Source organism: Gorilla gorilla, chromosome 2 (genome assembly GCF_029281585.2).
Source record: "Gorilla gorilla gorilla isolate KB3781 chromosome 2, NHGRI_mGorGor1-v2.1_pri, whole genome shotgun sequence".
Lineage (NCBI taxonomy): Eukaryota > Metazoa > Chordata > Mammalia > Primates > Hominidae > Gorilla > Gorilla gorilla.
This window is the reverse complement of record NC_086017.1, coordinates 138,909,924-138,931,476: the sequence shown is the minus strand read 5'-3', so window position 1 is coordinate 138,931,476 and position 21,553 is coordinate 138,909,924. Positions and strand designations below refer to the sequence as shown.

At 49.7% G+C, this 21,553-nt stretch overlaps 1 protein-coding gene across 7 annotated transcripts in view; it reads left to right on the top strand.

Annotated features, from left to right (window-relative positions):
- The window catches only part of MGLL (monoglyceride lipase), a 134,422-nt gene that overhangs the window by 67,617 nt on the left and 45,252 nt on the right, over window positions 1-21,553 (top strand). The window contains exon 1 of one of the 7 annotated variants that reach the window (XM_019023286.3): window positions 20,003-20,206. The exons of the other annotated variants lie outside the window; for them this stretch is intronic. Coding sequence (XP_018878831.3) covers window positions 20,053-20,206 — 154 coding nt within the window. The 5' untranslated portion in view covers window positions 20,003-20,052. Of the gene's footprint in view, window positions 1-20,002; window positions 20,207-21,553 lie in introns of those variants that run through there. 7 annotated transcript variants of the gene reach the window in all.

The window sequence follows — 21,553 nt, the reverse complement described above, 5'->3', positions numbered from 1 at the left end:
CAGGTTTCAGTTACTAAGAAGAAAAGAGAGAGTGGATATTGGGTAGACAAATGGCCATATCCACCAGTTACTCTGTGTTTATGGGAAGTGACAGATTTTCTACAAACAATAGTCATAGAAAGTGTCTTTGATAAATACATCAATTTAAGGGGGCGAGGGAACATGAGTGTGTAATTAAGAAGTATATTAGGTAAATAATAATACAGATGGTGTGCGAAGATTGGGTGACTCTGCCCGGTATGTTTGGGGAGACAGAAGGTTGGACGCATTCTCTGGGGCCCGCAGTGGGGCCCCTTGTCCTGGTTCGGAGCAACAGGCACACGTGCCAGTGTCCCGGCTGCACTGAGTCTCGCCGCTGCATGTGGTCCGCCCTTGTGACCGTGCACCTCCCACCCACACGCATTCATAAGCAACCTTCTCCTTGTCCTTGTCACTGAAAACCCATTGACCTACAACTGGCATATCGTGTCTCCCATGTTTGGGGGCCTACAGCGATGGATTGCTGGGTAAGGGAAGGAGCTGAGACCCCAGAAGGCAGGCTGGGTGGGAGAGGCATGCTATCCTTTATAAAGCTGTGAGCAACTGTTTAAACCCTTCCATTTCTTTAAACACCCTCTTCCTCCTTTTACAAGAACATTGAGTCTAGCTAACGTGACCAGTTTCATCTTTGGTTTTTCCCTTGTTCCAAGGTCACAGTGGCTAATGAGAAGTGAAATCATTTGAATTCAGGTTTTATCTTCTCCTTTTCTCTCTGGGGTTGAGCAATGCATGGGGCATCCCCTAGTTGACGAGGCTGTGTGGGCAAAAAGAACAGCCCCCGCATTGGCAAGGACCTTTCCCCCGGGGATGCCACAGCTCGTGACTGTGCAGAACCACAAAATGCCGAGAAAACAAACATAAAACACCCCCACCATCTCGTGGAAACCAGTGTTCCTCCCACACAATCCCTTCTCTGGGGCGCTAGGTGAATTTGAAAGGGAATGCCACGTACCTAGGGAACACTTCCCTCTAAAGAGCCTGGGACACGTGGGCATGAGTGCACACACCTAGAAATACAACTCCCAAGATGCACACCCCACGCGCCCCTCTCTGATGACGTTCTCGCTCTCTGGTTTGGTTTTCTCAGCAGCTGCGGGGGAGGCACACGGGGAGGCCGCTGAGGCCTGGGTGGAGATCCAGCGTGAAGCCTACGCTTTCTTGCCTTCCGACAAGGAAAACCCATCCTCCTGCCCGACCCAGCCTCAGAAGCACACCTATAGGTGCCCACTGGGACCAACAGCCTGAGTGGTGAGAACAGACCTAGAGGCTGTGGATCCCAGCCCGCCAGCCCCCTCTCCTCTCTGTGCCTCAGCATCCACCCTGGTGAAATGGACACAGGCAGTACTGCTGCCTAGTGGGGCCGTCGCAAGTACTCATCCAGTTAACGCCGGTGAGGGGTGAGGCCCTGTGTAGAGTTGAGGTGTGTGGAGCAGAAGGGGAGGCCCTTCCCTGAAGACGGCTTGCAGTCCTGGAAGGCACTTGTGTGGAGCTTTTGATAGATGTGGTTTTTTTTTTTCTTTCTTATTTTGCCTTTTATGGTTGTGGGGGTGACAGCAGGACTGATTCCCTAAAAGGGAGAGATTTTCTCACTTAGTCTAAGCACCTCCTTCTTTTCAGGGGAACTGGGAGTGAGCTTGGTGGGGAGTGGGCGGCAGTGCCTGGCGGGTCGTGACCTCTGAGTTCACAGAGGGAAGCCCCTGCCAAGGAGGAAGCTGGAGAGTGAGGCCAGGGCCTGGGTGAGCGGGAGGCTGTGGCCTCCTCCATAGAGTGCAGCATCAGGCCCCAGCGGGCCACCACCCAAAAGTGACCAAAACAGAACAGGGTGCCAACAGAAACAGCTACTGTGGCTACAGAATGGGCTAGGAGTGCAGGGCACTGACGGCTGTGACGAGGCTGGTGGGAGGAAGTGACCCCTGAGGAAGACAGGGCTTACACCTGGTGCCTCCCATGCCAAGTCAAGGGTGGGAATGGAGACCCATCACCAAGGAAGTGTGTTGGGGTCCTGTGGGGCCGGTGGAGACCTGCCTGTGCTCTGGACCAGGTTCCTTTGCCATCTCTAGCTGTGTGGCCTTGATTCAGTCATTGGGCTGTTTCTGAGCCCAAATGCAGAAGGAATATTTGTAGATGGAACATCTCCTGCTCTTCTTGCCCCCTGTAGACTATATGCCGACCTTATTAGTGTGGCCATTTTAAGCAAGGAAAGTGAAGGCCACAGAGGTTATGCTGTCTGTGCACAGCTACCCAATCAGAGACAAAGCTACCCACAGAGACAAAGCTCAGGCCCAGGAGTGCCTGATGCTGATTCGATAAGGCAAGGTCTGCAGAAGCGCCCAGCACGTCAGTTGACATGTGTTGTGTTCTCAGCAAACGCTGGTAGAATCCATGGAATGTGACTGCGGGAACAAAGAGCTATGCCAACTTGGAAACCCATGGGCAAGGGCCATTTTGTGCAGGGACAGATGGCCTCACACCTAAGCCCTGAGAACATCCCTGGGTTCTGAGAGTATGTTAAAAACTGGTCACATCAAGGACCCAGCATCAGCAGGGAAAGGGCACATTATCGTCACTATGGTCTGCTTTGGGTGAAGGGAATTCATCGTCGACACCTGCAGCCCCTCACCTGTCCAGAACACTCACCATCCAGGTTGCAGGAGAGTGACTGGGTGATAGGCTCCTAGAGATGCTGGGGAGGTTGCTCTGCAGCTCTTCCCTGTGTCGTTACTTCTCTTCTGGCTTCTTGTTTTCTTTTGGGGCTTCTTTTTTATTTACACCTTTGACTATTGTGTCTCTCATTTTTGTAATGATTCCTCTTACAGCCTTCTGTCCATACGAATCAGGTGTTCCTTTTATAATACAACAGTAGAAAATCTTTTTTTTTCCCTGTGTGGGACCATTGACTCAGAAAAAAATCAATCAAGGGCACAACAAAATGACTAAATGGAGGGTGATTTCTTTCCCCTCTTAGAAAAATATAGCCACTTCAGTGCACATTCACTTTAGATTAAAGCAGGAAAACTCTACCTGACAAGCCCCATGCTAGGTGCATTTTAGGCTGGGGGAAGAGGCGTAAGGAGGCAGCCTGAGAGCGGTGGGAGGTGAAAGACCCAGGGCTGGGGAAGCTCAGCTGGTTTTGCAGAAAGGGTCAGTTATTGGTCTGTGGATTTTGGGAAGGCTCCATCTGCCACCGTTTTCCTTTAAATGCTCACTTGACCAGGGATGCCATATCTCTGCTTGCTCACTAAAGGGATCCGCCGCATATGTACAGAGAAATAAACCTCATTATCATGAAAAGTTGGGAACAACTCACATGCCCATGAGCACAGGAAGAGTCAGATAAACTAAAGTACTGTCATCCTTTGCCATGATTAAAAAGAAGGAGTTAGGTCTATAATTCTAGCTATGGAAAGGCCTCCAAGACCTGTTGTTAAGGGAAAAAAATAAAGTGCTGTTTATGGAAAGAAAAAGAAGGCCATAAAACAAAATGATGGCCGGGCGTGGTGGCTTACCCCTGTAATCCCAACACTTTGGGAGGCTGAGGTGGGTGGATCACTTGAGGTCAGGAGTTCGAGGCCAGCCTGGCCAACATGGTGAAACCCCATCTCTACTAAAAATACAAAAAAATTAGCTGGGAGTGGTGGCAGGCACCTGCAATCCCACCTACTTGGGAGGCTGAGGCAGGAGAATTTCTTGAACCCAGGAGGCAGAGGTTGCAGTGAGCCGACACTGGCCATTGCACCCCAGCCTGGGCAAGAAGAGTGAAACTCCGTCTAAAAAAAAAAAAGTGACACAGAGCTGAGACATGAGTGTGAGTGTGTAGGAAAAAGTCTAGAATACACATCAAAGTGAGAGGATTTGTCACCTGAGGGAATAGTGAGACTGCGTACATGTGTTTTGTTACTTTAAATAACAATTTGTAAAGCAGTAGATGCAGTGCAAGTTAACCAAGCATCATTCACGGCTTTTTACCTGCCACAGTGCTTGACCTCTGAAAGGCCCACTGTGAATTGGAAAGCCCAGATGCCCATCATGGTAGAGCCACCCTTTTGGCCAGAGCCACAGATTCTAAAATGAAATTCTCTGAGGGAAAGTTTCAATCAAGCCAAGTGTTTTTAGTTTTGTTTTGTTTTTTGGGGTTTTTTTTTTTTTGCCCAGGTACATCTGTGACAGTAACCAGTTAATCAGTTAGTTACAGCTATGTAACAAACCACCCCAAAACTTACCGGCTTCAGACAACAGCCATTTATCTAGCTCATGATGCTTCAAGCCAGTGCATGAGTCTGGGCTCAGCTGGGCGGTTCTCTCATCTCAGCTGGGCCCCTCACACATGTGTGGTCAGCTGCAGGTCACATGGCAGCTGTGTCTGGGAATCATCTGGCTCTTGGCTGGGGTAACAGATACAAGAGAGGTGACTAGGATGTGTCTCTGATCGCCCAGTAGGTTAGCTTGGGCTTGTTCACCTGGTGGCAGCAGGGTTTCAAGAGACCAAGCAGAAGACGCAAGACCTTTCAAGCCCAGGCTCAGGCGGGGCACACATCACCTTTGCTGCATTGTGTTGGTCCGAGTAAGTCACAAGCACAGACTCCAGCCTTGCTGGGAGGAGCTGCAGGGCACTTTGCAGAGCGGCATGGACAGGTGCAAAGGGAAGGAGGAGGGGGAGTTGAAGCCATTTTTGTAGTCAGCCTACCGAATGACCGAGAGTAGTGTGTTTCAGAGAAGGCAACAATGGCGGAAGATAATGAAAACCATTCCTGGGAGCTATTTCTGATCTTCGCTTTTGTCCATCCCAGGGATGTCTCAGTGGTGGTGGTGGTTGTCTTGAGGCTGTAATCCAGATGCCCAGAAACACCACTGCTATGGCAGGGCAATGCCAGATCAGTGATCCTCACCTCTGGTCCCTCCACACACTCAGCTCATTCATTTTCACATCCTCAACTGCCAGTCTTGCCCCTGGCAAGTCCATTTAATGCATGAAGGCACTAACTCCAATTACAGTGGTTTCTCAAGAGCAGATATGACTGTGGGCTGATTCAGAGCCAGCTGGTTTTGTCTTCATGCTTTCTGTACTGTGCATATGTACAGTTGCAGTTTGGGGGTAGGGAAGCCTTTATTTTTTTCCCCTCATGACAAAATACCAGTTCATTGTAGAAATCTTGGAAAACCCAAAGGACAAAACAATTAGCCTTCACTCAATTACTCAGAGAAAAACAGTACCCATTTTGTGGCATATCCTTTCAGTGGTGTGTGAGTGTGTGTCAGCGTGCATTTGCCCAGGAGTGGAAATGACTGAAACCTGTGGTTTGTCAACAGAATGGACATCTGTTCCCTGTGAGTCCTGGGGGCCTGGCCTCCACCTGCTGTTTGGGGCTTTCTCGGTTTCCTCCACCATGGTTCTCTCTCCCTCGTTTTTGCACTACCCTCTGTTTTTCGATAAGCTGCTTTTGAAGTTAGAGAATGAGAGTGCAGCCTTTGAAGCGTGACGGGAGATGTGGAGACCATCTCCTTGGCTGCGCAGATGAAGAGGCACGTGGCCTGCCCGAGGCCCCCAGGGAGCCAGGAGCAAAACTGGATCTCAGTTCCTAGCCCAGTGTCCCAGACCACCTTTTATGCCCTCCTTGTCACTCAGATGCCTTCTCCACAGCAAACCCAGAAGAAACGGTGCCCTGATTACACCAGGAGACGAACGGGACACAGAAGTAGCTTTCTCAGCAGGGAGCCTCTACCCTCACCCCCGCAGTCTAGTCCCCACACACGGGCAGAGGGATCCCTTCAGCCCAGATGAGACCATGGCCCTCCTCAGCTCCCACCACGTGTGGCTCCCACCTCCTTTGGGGTAAAAGTCAAAGTCCCCAAGAAGCCTACAAGGCCCCCGTGACCTGGCCCCATCTCTCCCTGTCCCTGGCTCCAACTCACTGGCCTCCCCTCTGTTCCCACCTACTGGGCCCATTGGAATCTTCAAACTTGCTGTCCCCTTTGCTAGGAACATGTGTCCCCAGATGTCTGAATGGCTTGCTCTGTCACCTCCTTCTGGTCGTTACTAAAATATCACCTTCTCAGCTAGGCCTCCTCTAAAACAGTAAACCCCCTTGCATAACACACATACACACGCACCACATACCCGCTCCCTCCAGACTGCCAGTGGTCAGACCCGCTTTAGATTTTCTGTGTTTATTGTCTGACCCCCACCATGACAAAGATCTGTACTGATCTTGTCGTGAGGGGTGTGTATAAGGCCCTCCTTCTAGAATCTGCTCTGGGCCACAGGATGAGAGGCATTGGCGAGGGGTGCAGTGTCCACTGCTGAATGCCAAACCATCCCGCCAGCACACAGCAAGTGCTCAGTGAGTAAGGATGAATAAAGGATGGAATGTGGAATGCAGGAGAGCTAGAAGTAAAGGAATAGAAGAGGGCACTGTGCACTTTTCCTTTTATAATGAATGGTATCTGAATTTGTAAATTCTAATTCCTTACAGCAGAAAGCCCTGGGAAACATTTGCTTTATTTCTTTCAATCAGAAAATGGTGTTTGTTTGGAGATCTTGGCTAGATGCTGCACTTCCCAAGTTCTGATGAAAATGTTCTTTATTTCAGAGTAATAGGGAGGTTCCAGGATGAAGTTTTCTGATCCAAAAGTCAAGACAGTCACTAATAAATAAATAGAAGAGTTGAGAATTTGAATGAATACATGGAGAGACTGCGGCACGCCAGGCCCTGTGCCAGCCCTAGAGAGGAGTCCTCATTCCAGTGTCGAGAGGCTCCGACTTTGCCCAGATCACAGGCATCTCGACACATTGCCAAACCCAGGCTTCAGCATGCTTAGCAAGAGAGTGATCAGGGTTGTAGACACAGAGAAGAGGGAGCACTCCCTGGGGAAGGGGGCAGAGGGCAAGGTGAGGCTGCACAGAGGAGGTGCTATCTACAAGGGTTTTGAAGGTTGAATAGAAGTTTGTGAGGTGGGCAGAGGTGGGCATCATTCCAAGCAAAGAGAATTACATTTGCAAAAGAACAGAGTCACGTGGCAGTGAGAGTTGTGGAGGGAGCTGCACACCACTCGGGGCTGTTGGAGCGTGAATGAAAAGATGCTATGTGTATGAGTCCGCTAGGGCCAGCATAACAAAATTCTACAGACTGGGGAGCTTCAACAGCAGGGATTTATTTTCTCACAGTTCTGGAGGCTGAAAATGCAAGATCAATGTGTTGCTAGGGCTGGTTCCTTCTGAGGCCTCTCTCCTTGGCTTGTAAGTGGCCGTCTTCTCCTTGTGTCCTCACATGGTCCTCCCCATCTAGTGTGTACATTTGGGTTATAGTGGATTAGGGCCCACCCATATTAACTTCATTACCTTGGCAAAGACCTTGTATCCATTCGGAGGTACTGGAGGTTAGGGCTTCAGCCTGTGAATCTGGGGAAACAGCTCAGCCCATAACACCAAGATAGGAATCTCTCTCTCTCTCTCTCTCTCCCTCTCTCTCTCTCTCTCTCTTTCTCTCTCTCTCTCCCTCCCTCCCTCCTCCCTCTCCCACCTCTGTTGTCTCTCTGGGGAATGATCAAGGATGGAACAATGTCAACAGACTGCTATGTGTAACCCTCAGTTGAGAATGACTTGGATTTAATTCCAATGGTCCTCTGAGTGTCAGGCGCCTCTTTGTGGTGTGGAGGGGAGGCCACCCTAGTCTGGGTAGGCATGCTTTTATGGAAAAATATTAAATCAGCCCTGCCCGTGTTAGTCAGATCCAGTGAGGGGGGTTGCAAGTTGTTTTATATTTGTTTTGGATTACTTTCAACACTTGTCCTAGAATGCTCCGAGTCTCTTGCTAATGAGTTTTCCTTTACTTAATACCAGACGCTGTGGCTCCTCCCCATGTGAAATCTCACGTGGACTTGGGAAGAGAGAGCATCTGTCCCCATTTGACTCATTTTCAACACCAGGTCCCCGAGTGCCAGGTTGTGGCCAAATCCTGTTCCAGTGGGAGGACCCCCCCTTCCCTAGGATGTGGCTGAGTCACTTATTTGTGCAGGCTCAGGAGTCTGGGAGCCACCCCAGGGACCACAGGTGTGGAAGGAGAAGCCTGCTCCAATCACGGTTTCTGGGCGTCACCTTGGAGACAGCAGCTGAGGAGCTCAAATAGGTGTTACCGTGGAAGCTCCTGTCTCAAGGGAGCCTGAGGTTTTCTTTCCCAAGTCTGTAGACAGCCACTTGATGGAAATGATCATACCTGTGCCCATTTGGGTTGTGCTGGACCGGAGACCCTGTGCTTACAAGTCTCCGTGGCCTCTTAGCTGCCCTGGAGGGAACCTCTTGTTCTGTGACTTAAGAAACCACAAGCTCTTGTCCTGATGAGTTCTTTTATACTTGAGAATCTGTGATGGGCCTGGTACTTTCTAGGTGCTGGAGATACAAAGACACCACAAGGCACCCTGCCCCTAAGGAGCACACAGTCCAGCAGGGGTCTGTAGTAGACCCTGATTACGCCATCCTGTGATAGCACTGGAGTTGGACCTCTAGACACACAGGAGAAGGCTGGGGGTTTTTCTAGGGGAGACAAGACACGCAGATGTTCCACAGGGTGGAGGGGTGTTTCAGATGGAGCAGGTGTGTGTGCAAGGCCCAGGATGTGCTGGAGTGCAAGGATGGGTGAGTGGTTGCTGCCTGGAGGCCTGGGATGGTGGCCTTGGGTCACTTCCCCTGAGTCCCAGACCAAATCTCCAGATGTTCCCAACAGCCCATCAAAGAGCAGGTACTGAAGAGGGGGCTGAGGAGCTCCTTATGTCCACTTAAGTGGAGGGACAGAGACACAGTACAAGAGAAGGGAACAGAGACAGGGACACACAAAGGCAGACACAGAATGACCCACTTGTGACCTCAGGTGGCTCCATCAGCAATCGAGAACAGGGCTGAGTCACTTGTTTGCGCAGGTTCAGGAGTCTGGGAGCCACCCCAGGGACCAGCTTCCTAGACCCCGTCCCCTGAGGAAAATTCAGGAAGGAGGAGGGAGGGGCAGGGTTATCTCCTCCCCAGGCCCATGGACTGGGTGGATCTTGTGGAATGCACTGGGCTGGAGGGAGACTGGGGGCTGGGGGTGGGGAGAAGGGCTGGAAGGCCAGGGAACCAGCCCCAGTAGACGAGAGGGAGGCTCCCTACGGGAGTGGCAGAGGACAAGAAGGATGGCGTGCATGCCTCTGGAGGGAGTGGACGCAGAGGGAGACGGAAGAGTGGAATGTGAGCCTGCAGTTCTACCCCCACAGAGACAGGGGGTGCAGCTAGAGGTCCAGGTTGGGAGGGGAACATAACTGGTTCCAGACAGGTGGGAAACACAGGGGTGGGACCTGGAGCCAAATGAAACAGAAACCAGCCCAGGTATCACACCAGGGTGTCTTAAGTGTTCTGTGTGGATGAGGCCCCCAGAACCAGAGAGAAAAGGGAGGGCAGGGTGGAGAAGGGAAGATCGTGGCAGGGTGAATGGGGACCGCCTGGGGGCAGATGAGGTGGGGTGGATCTGTGAGCCCAGGACAAGAGAGTGCTGTGAGCAGTGCAGGGGGGACTGCCACCTGCCCAGGAGCCATGAACAGCTTGGAGGCAGCCAGAAATGTAGGAAGGACACTGTGCAGAGCTGCCACATTAGAAAACTCAGGAGCCATGGCTGCATGTTTGGGGCTTGTTTTCTCCCTGAAGGAGAGTCAGGAGGACGTGCTCATTCCCGCTGGCCTCAGCTCCATCCTCACGATCCCAGGCGTTCTCACAGGCTCCTCTTCCCCAGTCTCCCTGGCCGGTGCTGTTGGCTTCTCAATCTTCCATCTCTTCCATTTCCACCTTCCTTGTTTCTGTCTGGGCCCCCATCTCCCAAGCTGCTGTCACTCATTCTATTCAAACTCTGTTCTTTGCCTTTACTTCAGTAAAGTCAAAATAACTTTTGTTAACATGGTGCACAAAAATGTAAAGTTCCAGCGCCAGTCTTGTGAGGGGTCAGTCCGTTGTGCAGCCTTCCCCTTCCATGCCCCGCCCCTGTGCCTTCTGTCTCCACTTGCAGGGATGGCAGCTGTGACACCAGTATGGGGGCTGGGACTCTTTCAGGGCACAGCTTTGGGAAAGCCTGTGTGGCCTGAGCAAGGCAGCTGCATCCCAGAGGATGGATGGACACTGCACCAGGAACCCCGGCATCCTGAAGCAGGCTTTCTTTTTCATTATTATTATTCATATGAATGTATGGGTACAAGTGCAGCTTTGTTACATGGATATATTGCGTGGTGGTGAAGTCTGGGATTTTAGTGTACCATCCCCCAAGCAATGTACATTGTACCCATAAGTCATCTCTCAATCCCCCATCCCCCATCCTTCCACGCCTCCAGTGTCTGTCATTCCACCTTCTATGTCCATGGGTGCACATTATTTCACTCCCACCTACAGGTGAGGACATTCGGCGTTTGACTTTCTGTGCCTAAGTCATTTCACTTAAGATAATGGCCTCCAGGTCCATCCACGTTGTTGCAAATGACAGGATTTCATTCGTTTTGAGGACCTAGCAGCATTCCGTGTATAAATGCACCACATTTTCTTTATCCAGCCATCTGTTTATGGACACTCAAGTAGATCCCTGCAAGAACTAAGCATGAAAGGTGGAGAAAGGAAGACTAGCATTTTTTGGATGCCTACTGTGTGACAGGTGCTTTCACTTGCCTCCTCATTTAACCCTTTCAGCAATCCACTCAGTAAATACCCTGGCCCCTGATGGCGGCTTTCACTGATGGGGAAACCAAGGATCATAGCGGTGGAGACGTTTGCAAGCTCACACAGCTAAGACGTAGCAGCTGTGGTCTGTACCCAGATCTGATGCCATTGCCTGCCTGCTTTCTGCTGCCTTCCAGGGACTCTGCCGGTCAGCAGGTGTATGACAGAAGCATATATATTAGTCAAAACATGGTCTCTGTCATCTGTTTTCTAACCCAGATAAAGGTGATCTTAAGGACGTGGACAGCATAGTTTAGGATCAAATGTTCTGCAAAATCTGGGTCAGGTCAGGAATTTACCTAATTTGACATATTGTTTCCGACTTCTTTGACATTTCTCTTCATTTGGTTCTGAATATATAGTATAGGAGATTTTTTTCCTATTAAACCTTGTCCGGCGGTGTAGAAGCTCTTGGGGTTGCTGATCTCATGGCCTCAAGCAATTCTTTGGACTTCACAGAGCATCCTGTTATTTTGTTACAGACTTAATTCCTTGATCTCATGCATCCTGGAAGTTTCTAGTGGCAAAAGCCTCTCCCCACTCTGCAGCTGTCACTTATTTATAAGCCAGAGGCACTTTCTGTATATGCAACTTTCATCATAGAGCTCTGAGAGAAAGGTCTGGCATTTCTGGATGATTCTGGCCAACCCAGAGCTGCACAGAGCCCTAACATTTCATGAGAGAGAAAATCAACAGGAGAATGGCCACTGTGGGCATGACACGTGGCAATGTGATCGCTAACCCCACGGAACCAGCCACTTACCGCTTTCTGAAACCCAGATCGTCATCCCGCAGCGTGATACAAAAGGAAGATCATCTTGCTAGATGCCAAGAACTGTAGTTATGACACTTTTTGTCATTCTGTTTCCTCTTATTTATACAGTGGAGAGTAGGATGTTTTCAAATAAACCTTCTAAATATGAAATCCTGAGAATGCATTACTTCAAAAATGCTGCACCGTTAGCAGCCTTTTAGTTGGTTACATTATAAAGCATGTAGTAACAGCTTAAAAAAAAAATCTGAGTCGAAATGTGTTTCCAGAGCCCATATGCTGAATTCTGGCATCTTTATACCTTTTTCAAGCTGTTGTCAATTAGTAAAGAAATTAATTTCTGCCTTTATCTCTCTTGTAAAGCTGAGCTTGTGCTTGGATGATGCAGAGAGCCACAAAGGGAGACATCCTTCCTCGCTCTAAGGTAACTCAGTGCAGTGGTAGTCAGGGGGACGAAAACATGTTGTGCTGAGTGGCCGTGGATTGAAACTGGGACCATCAGCAAACAGAAGAGAAGGAAATGGCTTTTGTTGAGGGAAACAAACTGTTTTCCAGGCCAACAAGCTGTGATCTTGGACTTTTTGCCATCTGTACATTTTTTAGAAAGCGAGAAAAGCAGAGCCCCTGTGGTCATACGCTCTTCCTTGCCCTGGAGAGGGAAGGGCAGCATGTAGGGGTGGCACGCAGTTCTTGTCTAACACATCACCTCTCCGGCCCCTTCTACCTGTGACTTTGAGCCTCCCTTTGTTCCAGTACTCTCTGCTTGGACTTTTTTTTTTTTTTTTTTTTTTTTTAGCATTAGTGGAATGTGTCAGCTGATGGCCAAACATAGTTTTGTAGTGGCAGCAAAAATGGACAGACCTATGGCATTTCATCTAAGGAAGCGGTTCCTTTGCTTTTAATTTGTCGTTGGTCTTATTTCCTTATACTTTGGTATATAATGCCCTGCTATTGGATGTCGCAGGAGCATAGAAAACAAACCAGGCTTTCATTAGGAAAGTGTGTTTTTGAAACAATGAGAGCTAAATTTTTTAAAAGCATATTCAAGTTGCAGCCTGAAGTAGGAAGGAAATATGGAGATGCTGGCATCCTCTCTCCAATAAAGCATTGAGGTTAAAGACTGGAATCTGAAAATACACAGCAATTTCAGGGGAATCTGCTGAAACTGGAAGATTGCTTCTTGGCATGTAGGTGGCCACTGAGCTGGCTTTCTGTCAAATCACTTTTAGGTGCATTTGAAATGGCTCAAACAGGCTGGGTGCAGTGGCTCACGCCTGTAACCCCAGCACTTTGGGAGGCCAAGGCGGGTGGATCACCTGAGGTCAGGAGTTCAAGACCAGCTCGGCCAACATGGCAAAACCCCATCTCTACTAAAAATACAAAAATTACACGGGCATGGTGGTGGGCACCTGTAATCCCAGCTACTCGAGAGGCTGAGGCAGGAGAATCACTTGAACTCAGGAGGTGGAGGTTGCAGTGAGCTGAGATCCCGCCACTGCACACCAGCCTGGTGACATAGCAAGAAATGGCTCAAGCAGCCACATGGTCTCTTCCTGCAATCAGGGCTTCCAAATCAGTGGGCTGAAAGCCCAGATTATGTTCTGATCCACTGTTTGGGTCACGTGTAGTAGTGATACGGCTCTCTCTCACCCCACCAAAGGTAGAGAAAACAGGTTGCCTTAAGAAAAGAAGCGAGGAGAAACACATAACTTGAGCTGCATGTTCTTCAGACCAAAACAATGCCTTCTGTAGCTTTTTTTTTTTTTGGGGGGGGACGGAGTCTCACTCTGTCTCCCAGGCTGGAGTGCAGTGGGGCCATCCCAGCTCACTGCAACCTCTGCCTCCTGGGCTCAAGCGAGTCTCCTGCCTCAGCCTCCTGACTATCTGGGACTACAGGTGCCCACCACCAAGCCTGGCTCATTTTTGTATTTTTAGTAGAGTTGGGGTTTCACCATGTTGGCCAGGCTGGTCTTGAACTTCTGACCTCAGGTGATCCGCCCACATTGGCCTCCCAAAGTGCTGAGGTTACAGGCATGAGCCACTGCGCCTGGCCTGCCTTCTGTAGCTTTTATCTGTAAACCAAGTACTACAGTAGAAAGAAGGTGGGTTTTGCCACCTATTATATAATAAGGACATTTTTTCAAATGGTAACTCCCGTGCTGACAAGGATGTGGCAAAACTCAAACTTCCATACTTTGCTGATGACAATGAAATGTCAAGTTGAAAAGCATTTTTAGTTCTATGTATTAGAACTCATGAAAATATTCATATCTTTTGATCTAGAAATCCCATTTTGGTAAGTTTATCTTGAGAATTCCATAGACATCTGTAAAAAGATGTTCATTTCAGTGTTATTTATAAAAGCAAAAAATTGAAGTCACTCTCAATGCTCCACAATAAGTAGTTGAGTCTTGATGTATCCCCCGATGGGATATTATACAGTCAGTGTAAGGCATGAGTACAAATGATGCAATAATGTGCAAAAAAAATCACAGATTATGTATATGAAGTTACAAGTCAACTCTAAGCCCCCAGCATCTAACCAAGACCTGACACAAAACAGGTATTTAGGAAATGCTTGTTACATTGAAAGTGACCTGCTTGCATGATCTTCCTGTAGCAGCCAGATAGAAAAAGGCTTTGTCTAGTGGAAGGGCTGACCTTGTCCCCACCCAGCCCCTAACACACACCTTGGGAACCATGAGACAAGGGGATGTTGACTGAGCAAGGAGGCAAATTACACTCCCTGGCTGTTCCTGCTGGAAGGCTCATCTGTGACTGCTCCCCACAAACCTCTGCCCGCTCCCCACAAACCTCTGCCCCGGTGTAACACACGCATCGTGGTGTCCTAGCGCTGGCCTCGTGCTGACAAAGGAGTAAGCCCACACCAGGCGGCTTTGTCTTTCCTGGGAGATGGGGTCTGGCTGGGAAGAGCCTGAGAGGGCCATGCCCCCTGGGAGCACCCAGCCTGCCCTGGCATCCAGAGCCACACTCAGGGCCACCACACAGTCTGTGCTGGACAGGTCCACTTTCCCCCCCAAGAAAGCATGAGGAGTGGGCATGGCCTGGAGCTGGGGTCGCCACACACACCGTGTTGTATGTTTCCATTCTCATTCACTCCACCCCACTGTGTCTCTGGATGTCACATCCTAGGTGCTGCTGGATGTGTTTCCTGTGATGAAGAAGAAGAACATTCTATCCATGGAATGTAGAGGAAACAGAGACCTAGTTGTCCTGTCTCTCTTTGGGCACAGCTGAGCTCAGGCACCTGGCCACAGAGAGGTTGTCACTGGTCACTGTGGCTGAAGGCCCAGTGGTTAGGACTACCAGGTCAGGCTCTGTGCTCACTGGGGGTAGCCGTGGGGAGCAGCATTTTCCCTGCTGGCTGGGGCCAGGCATTGGTACCTGCTGGCTGGGGCCAGGCATTGGTACCTGCAGCCTGGGCCAGTCCAGCCCCGGGGAAAGCTTGCACTGCTGTGGGGGCGTTCTGCTCCCCTAGGCCCTGCCTGGCTGAACAGAACACTTTTCCCGTGCTGTGTTCTTGTATGAAAACAGATGTCCAGAATCCAGCCCTGGGAGGTCCCCACACTACGTTGACACGGCCACATTTTGGCCCCTGCAAGCCTCACCTCCACCCTCAGTGTGAGGAGCTTTCCTTCCAGGCCAGCGTCACACCATTGTCCCCGCACTGGTGACTTCATCCTCTACTTGGAATATATTTTCATCCTGAAGTTTACATGACTCAGACGACAGGCCACTTCCCCTGGGGTGTACCCCCTACTGCCCTGCACAACCCCCACAGAACTGGAACCTCAGGGCCCCCGCAGAGCCCCTGCCTTCCTTTCTCTTGAATTCTCCAAGCTGGAGGGTGAGGCCGGCAAACGGCGACCTGGGTCCCGGCAGTCCTCAGAGGGGTTTTTGCGAAGTCCACTCAGACTTTTTAAAACTGGAACTGATATGGACAGATACTCTATGATTCCACCTACATGAAGTCCTAGAGCAGTCAAACTCATGAAGACAAAAAGTCAGTGGTGGTTGCCAGGGGGTGGGGGCAGGGAAGACAGAGTTGCTGAACAAGGACCGCGTTTCAGCTGGAGAGGATGGCAGGGTTCGAAGCTGGATGGTGCTGGTAGCTGCATGTCTGTGTGAACGAGCTTCATGCCACAAGTGGTGACTTCGGACAGTGAAGACAGTCAATTTAGGTTATGCACATTTACCACAAGTTTTTAAAAAGAGAACTAGGAGACTTGACCTTAAAACTGGATTTCTAGCTTCTCTTGAACATTTGGAAGACTGGGCCACGCTGGACCCACATTCCTGTGCGGCCTGGACCTGCTGAGGCCAGGGCTTCCCCGCTCAGAGCTGTCTGCTGGCCCGCAGGCCTCTGAGTGGGCTCCCCGCACAGGCAAGGGGACTCGCTGTGTGTGTGTCTGGCCCCAGGCCCACACCTGCGTTTTATGAGTCTCTGTATGTGCTTCACCTAGACACTGGCCAGCATACAGCAAGCGCTTAGCAAAGGTGCGCTGGGGGCTGGCTGCATGCACACTTGGAGGATGGTAGAAAGCATCTCCAGGAACCCCCAAAGCCTTAAAGAAGCAGCACAGTACCACTGGTCCACACCCCTGCATGGCATCCAGTTGTCCATGTAAGAGTTCCATGAATGAAATCTCAGGCCTGCTGCTCCATCCCAAAGCCCTCCATAAGGTCACCAGCATGGCCGGTTTGCAGTATAACCTTCCAGAGCTTTCTCTCTGCTTTGATATCACGTATGAGCCAAAGGAAACAGTAGTATTTTGTGGGTTTTTAAAAGCATCAGTGGTGAGCTACGTATGCGTCATTCAGCAATTTAAGCTTTTTCTATCCACAGTGGCTCTTGGAGGTCTTCCCAGGCCAGCTCATACAGTTCACGTTGGCAAGTTATTGAAAGGAGACCAAACTAATAATACTTAATTATTTCTGGTTGGCAGGAGTGGTTTGACTTTTAGTTCTTATTTCTACAACCGATATTTACTGCCCACTTACTCTGTGTCTTACTGCTCTAAGCACTTTATAGCAATTATCTCAGTTAAACTCACTAACAAGCCAGAGAGGTGGGGACTTTCACTACCCTCAATTTGCAAAGGCGGTGACTGAGCCTCAAAGAAGTTGAACCCCCCACAAGAGGCCTCCCTGTGGTGGAGACGGATTTGATCTGAAGAAGTCTCATTCTGGGGTCTTTGCACTCAGCGGCCACTTGAGGCTTTTCGGGATTTTTCCCAGATAGCTCCCTTGAACATGTTTTACTTTTGCAATCAGAGCAGAGATGCAGTGTGTATCATTTAAGATGCAGGCAAATGGACACAGGCATTTCCTTCATTCCACCTGGTGCCTCCTGAATTGAAGGCATCTTCAATGCTGCCTACTAGAAATTTCTGCGATGGTGGACATGTTCTACCTCTGCCCATCCTGTGTGGAAGCCACTGGTTGCGTGTGGCCGTAGGGCATTGGTAAGACTACAGAACTGAGTTTTTCTGCTTTTTCATTTTAAATGATGTAAATGTAAGCATAGCTGGCCTGTGCGGCTGGTGCAGATTGGGACCGCTTCTTTATACAGTCACACTGTCAGTTGGCATCCAGGGACTCTGTGCCCTGCTGCAGAAGCCCCTCACACCACCCTGCCGCTTGGTACCCAGGAGTGCTCACTCCTACAGGGGCTGGACTGGCATTCTCCCCCATGCTGGAAGCTGAGCAGTGTGCCCAGATGGAGAGGGCCAGATAATCCCTTTCTAACCTCTCTGCAGGCAGGCCCAAGGAGTGGGACCCAGGCTGCAGGGTGCTCCAGCCTGGCAGATGGCTCCTGCCCAGGGCCTCCTTCTGCCTGTCCATGGTTGTGAGCAACCCAGGGCTGAGTGGGTGCTGAACACCGGAAGCCTGACCAGCCTCCACCCTTCCACCAGCAGCTCCTTGGGAGGTAGAATTGTGATTCCAGAAACAAGGCCTCCCAAGGCGTGGCTTGCTCCTGTGTTTGCTGGAGGAATCAACAAGAAAGATCTAGGTTACCATTTCCTGCTTCCAGGAACCAAGAACACTTTTTTTTTTTTTTTTTTTAAAGACAGAAGCTCACTCTGTCACCCAGGCTGGAGTGCAGTGGTGAAATCACGGCTCCCTGCAGCCTCAACTTCCCGGGCTCAAGCGATCCTCCTGCCTCAGCTTCCCGAATAGCTGGAACTACAGGCATGTGCCACCACACCTGGCTAATTTTTTGTATTTTTTGTACAGGTGGGGTTTCACCATGTTGCCCAGGCTGGTCTCAAACTCCTGGTTTAAGCCATCTGCCCACCTTGGCCTCCCAAAGTGCTGGGATTACAGGTCTGAGCCACTGCGCCTAGCCACACGAGCACTTCTTACGTTATTCTTACTTAGATAATATTACCATGTGCCATATGTGAATGCATAATTAATGCCCGTTTTAAGAAGGAGTTGATGGGCGGTGGCTCATGCCTATAATCCCGACTAGGGCAGGGGATCACCTGCGGTCAGAAGTTCGAGACTAGCCTGACCAACATGGTGAAACCCCATCTCTACTAAATACAAAAAATTAGCCAGGTGTGGTGGTGCATGCCTGTAATCCCAGCTACTTGGGAGGCTGAGGCAGGAGAGTTGCTTCAACCCGGGAGGTGGAGGTTGCAGTGAGCCAAGATTGTGCCATTGCACTCCAGCCTGGGCAAGAAGAGCAAAACCCTGTCTCACAAAAAAAAAAAAAAAGAAGAAGAAGCAGTTGATGATTTCACTGTGTCCTGGAGGTGGCCAGTGATGTCCTGGAATTGCAAATGACCCGGGCAGATGTTCCAGTGCGGAGAATACAGGGCCGCTTTGGTCTGCAGCCTCAATTTTCATAATGACCCTTATCATGGCAGTGGGCATTTATTGAGTGCTTCCTGTGTGCCCCGCTCTGTGCTAGCCACCATCCATTCCCTCCCTCACTAATTCTCACAGCACCTTCTGACGTGGGCTTGTGAGTGCCCCTTATTGCAGGTGACGAGGCTGAGCCTTCAGGAAGTGAAGTCACTGCCCAAGGTCACACAGAGGTGACCTCCACCTTACTGCAGTCACACATCAGAGGGTGCTGTGAGGATTAGTGAGGGAGGGAATGGATGGTGGCTAGCACAGAGCAGGGCACACAGGAAGCACTCAATAAATGCTCACTGCTATGATAAGGGTCATTATGAAAATTGAGGCTACAGACCAAAGTGGCCCTGTATTCTCCTCACTGGAACATCCGCCCAGGTCATTTGTAACTACTGGCCACCTCCAGGATACAGTGCTACTGGCCGTAGCCTCCTCATCTTCCAACTGGTAGATGGTGACTCTTCCCTCCCAGATTGGGTTATTATTAAACAAGAGGAGGGCCGGGCGCAGTGGCTCATGCCTGTAATCCCAGCACTTTGGGAGGCCGAGGCAGGTGGATCATTTGAGGTCAGGAGTTCTAGACCAGCCTGGCCAACAAGGTGAAACCCTGTCTCTACAAAAAATACAAAAATTAGCCAGGTGTGGTGACATGCGCTTGTGGTACCAGTTACTCGGGAAGCTGAGGCAGGAGGATCATTGGAGCCCAGGAGGTCGAGGCTGCAGTGAGCCGAGATTGCACCACTGCACTCCAGCCTGGGCGACAGAGTGAGACCCTGTCTCAAAAAATAAAAATACACAAATAAATAAATAAACAAACAAGAGGAGTAGCAGGCCTGATGGCCTGGCATGGGGCCAGGCATACCGCAAGTGCTTAACAAATGAGGCTCTTTTCTGTTTGCCTTCATTACATCTTAGCTGAATTCAAATTTGGAATAGTGCTTATTCATTCATTAAACCCAGGTGAAAGGAGCCCTTCCCCTCACCCAGCCCTGCCTGGGCAGGGATGCATGAAGCTGAAGTCTCCAGGGCAGCGGAGCCATTTCTCACGTGTTCTCTCTAGGACCAGACTCATTTACTCTTTGTGACTCATTACTCTTTTTCGCTGACCCAACTCCTGCCTTTTCTGGAAGCTCTGGGATCCTGACTTCAGCTGTTTTTAGTTGCTTATCACCCAGGCTTTCTAAAAGTTTCACTTCTTGTTAAAAAATATAGTATCTCACATCCTAGAGTAATGAATGTCCATTTTTTTTAAGCAATTTGCTTTTCCTCATGCAATCTTCTTTGTTTTTTAAAGTGATACTTACAACAATTTCAGCAGAAGTGAAACTTGGGTTGCCAGGTGTCTGTACTTTTATTAGGTTTGACTGACCCTAAGCTCCAAACAATGGAACTAGCACTGTTTGGGAACTTCTGTAATCTCACAGAGGACAACAGATCTAACTGAATGTTTTTAAGGGAAAATAAAAAGGTCTGTTCCATGTTAAACCTGGGAGCTTTTAGCGTGAAGGAACTGAGCCAAAAGATGGTTTAACGCTTGCACTCTAAGAGAGCCAGGATTCTAACTGAAGGTGCAGACCAGCTGCCCCATCTCTTTGCAGAGCTGAACAGGAGAAAATCCTTGTAAGTGGGAGAGATGCAGACTAGATTCAGAAGGATCTTCCCCTGGAAGGATGTGAGCACCAAGAGAATGCCAGAATTTATACATTTTTCTCCTCTGAAACTATACAAAGGGAGGGAATGGGAGAAGGCGGGGAGCGAGCACGTGCTGGAAACCCACGTTTTGCCAGGTATGGTCAGCTGTTTCATTTATTCCCCCAACAACTTGATGAGTAGACAGGCAGGGAGGTGACTGGAGGTAACTACGATCTTGGAATTTGTGTTTCATTCTCTTGCTTTTTTATTTTATGTGTTTATCACATGAGTCTCTAAAAATATGTATATTTGCTTTTGCTTGTTTTCTTAACATTATAAAATGGCGTCATACTTACGCAGTCTTCCGTGATTTGCTTTCTTCACTCTGTGTTTCTTTTCTAAGACTCATCAGTGCTGCTTTGTGCAGCTCTAGTTTATTTGCTTTTCACTACTGTGTGATAATCCATTTGCCACAATGTATCCATTCTCTAGTTATAACAACGGGGCTGCTATGAACAGTCCGATTCCTGTGTCTAAGAGCTTCTCTTGGACATATATCCTGGTGTGGAATTGCTGAGTTGTAAAGTAAGGAAATTCAACCTTACCGGATACCAAATTGTTTTCCCAAGGGGGTTGTACTAGTTTATCTCCCTCCTGTTGTAGCATATATGAGTTTATGACTTCCTTTAGATCTAAAAATGGGGACTAAGGCAATTCTTCCTTTCTGCTCCTAAAACAAAGGCTTGTTCCACTCTGGTGTTCATCAACAAATGGCTTTAATTCTTCCTTTGGGTCTGAATAAGCCAAGACTCCCACGTCGGGCTCCTCCGGGTCTATTGTGTGGTTCTTGAGGCTAGAGGCCCCACAGTGATTGTCTGTCTTATTGCGCTGACCACACATTCTGTAAGATTCCTCCTTTCTGATGCTGGCTGACCTCCTGTGGGTTGGCCAGGAATGCAGGGCAGACACCCAAATTGTAAGGGAAGGAAGTGTCTGTCCTCCTCACAGTCAGGTGCTCCCATCTCTCCAGAGCCTCAGCCCGTGTGCCTGCCATGACTGGCTGGCTTAGTCACCTGAGGAGAGATGACCAGGAAAATCCAGAGAGAAGGCATTTGCTGGGCTGAGGGGAATAAACTGCCTGTGGAAAGGTGGATTGGTCCTTGGATCTCTTCACCTGGGGGCTGTCAAGTTGGGACAGAGCCAAGACAAGAGCCCTTTTTCAAATGTGTTCTTTCATCTTTTAATGGAGTTCGTTTCTTTGGCAGGCTAGCAAATCCTGCAGGGCCCCTGTGCAGCCACTCTGGAGGGTCAGGGAGACACTCTGTGGTTGGCACCTGCGAAGGAGCAGGGGTGAGAAATGAGGAGAAATGTCTGTCTGTGCCGAACCCCCAGTGGAGAGCGTGTGGGCTCAGAGTTAGGGTAAATGAAGGCACGGGCACACTGCAGACCCCTGATGGGAGAGGCAGTGGGCGATGCTTCCATGGTGAAATGGAATACTGGGA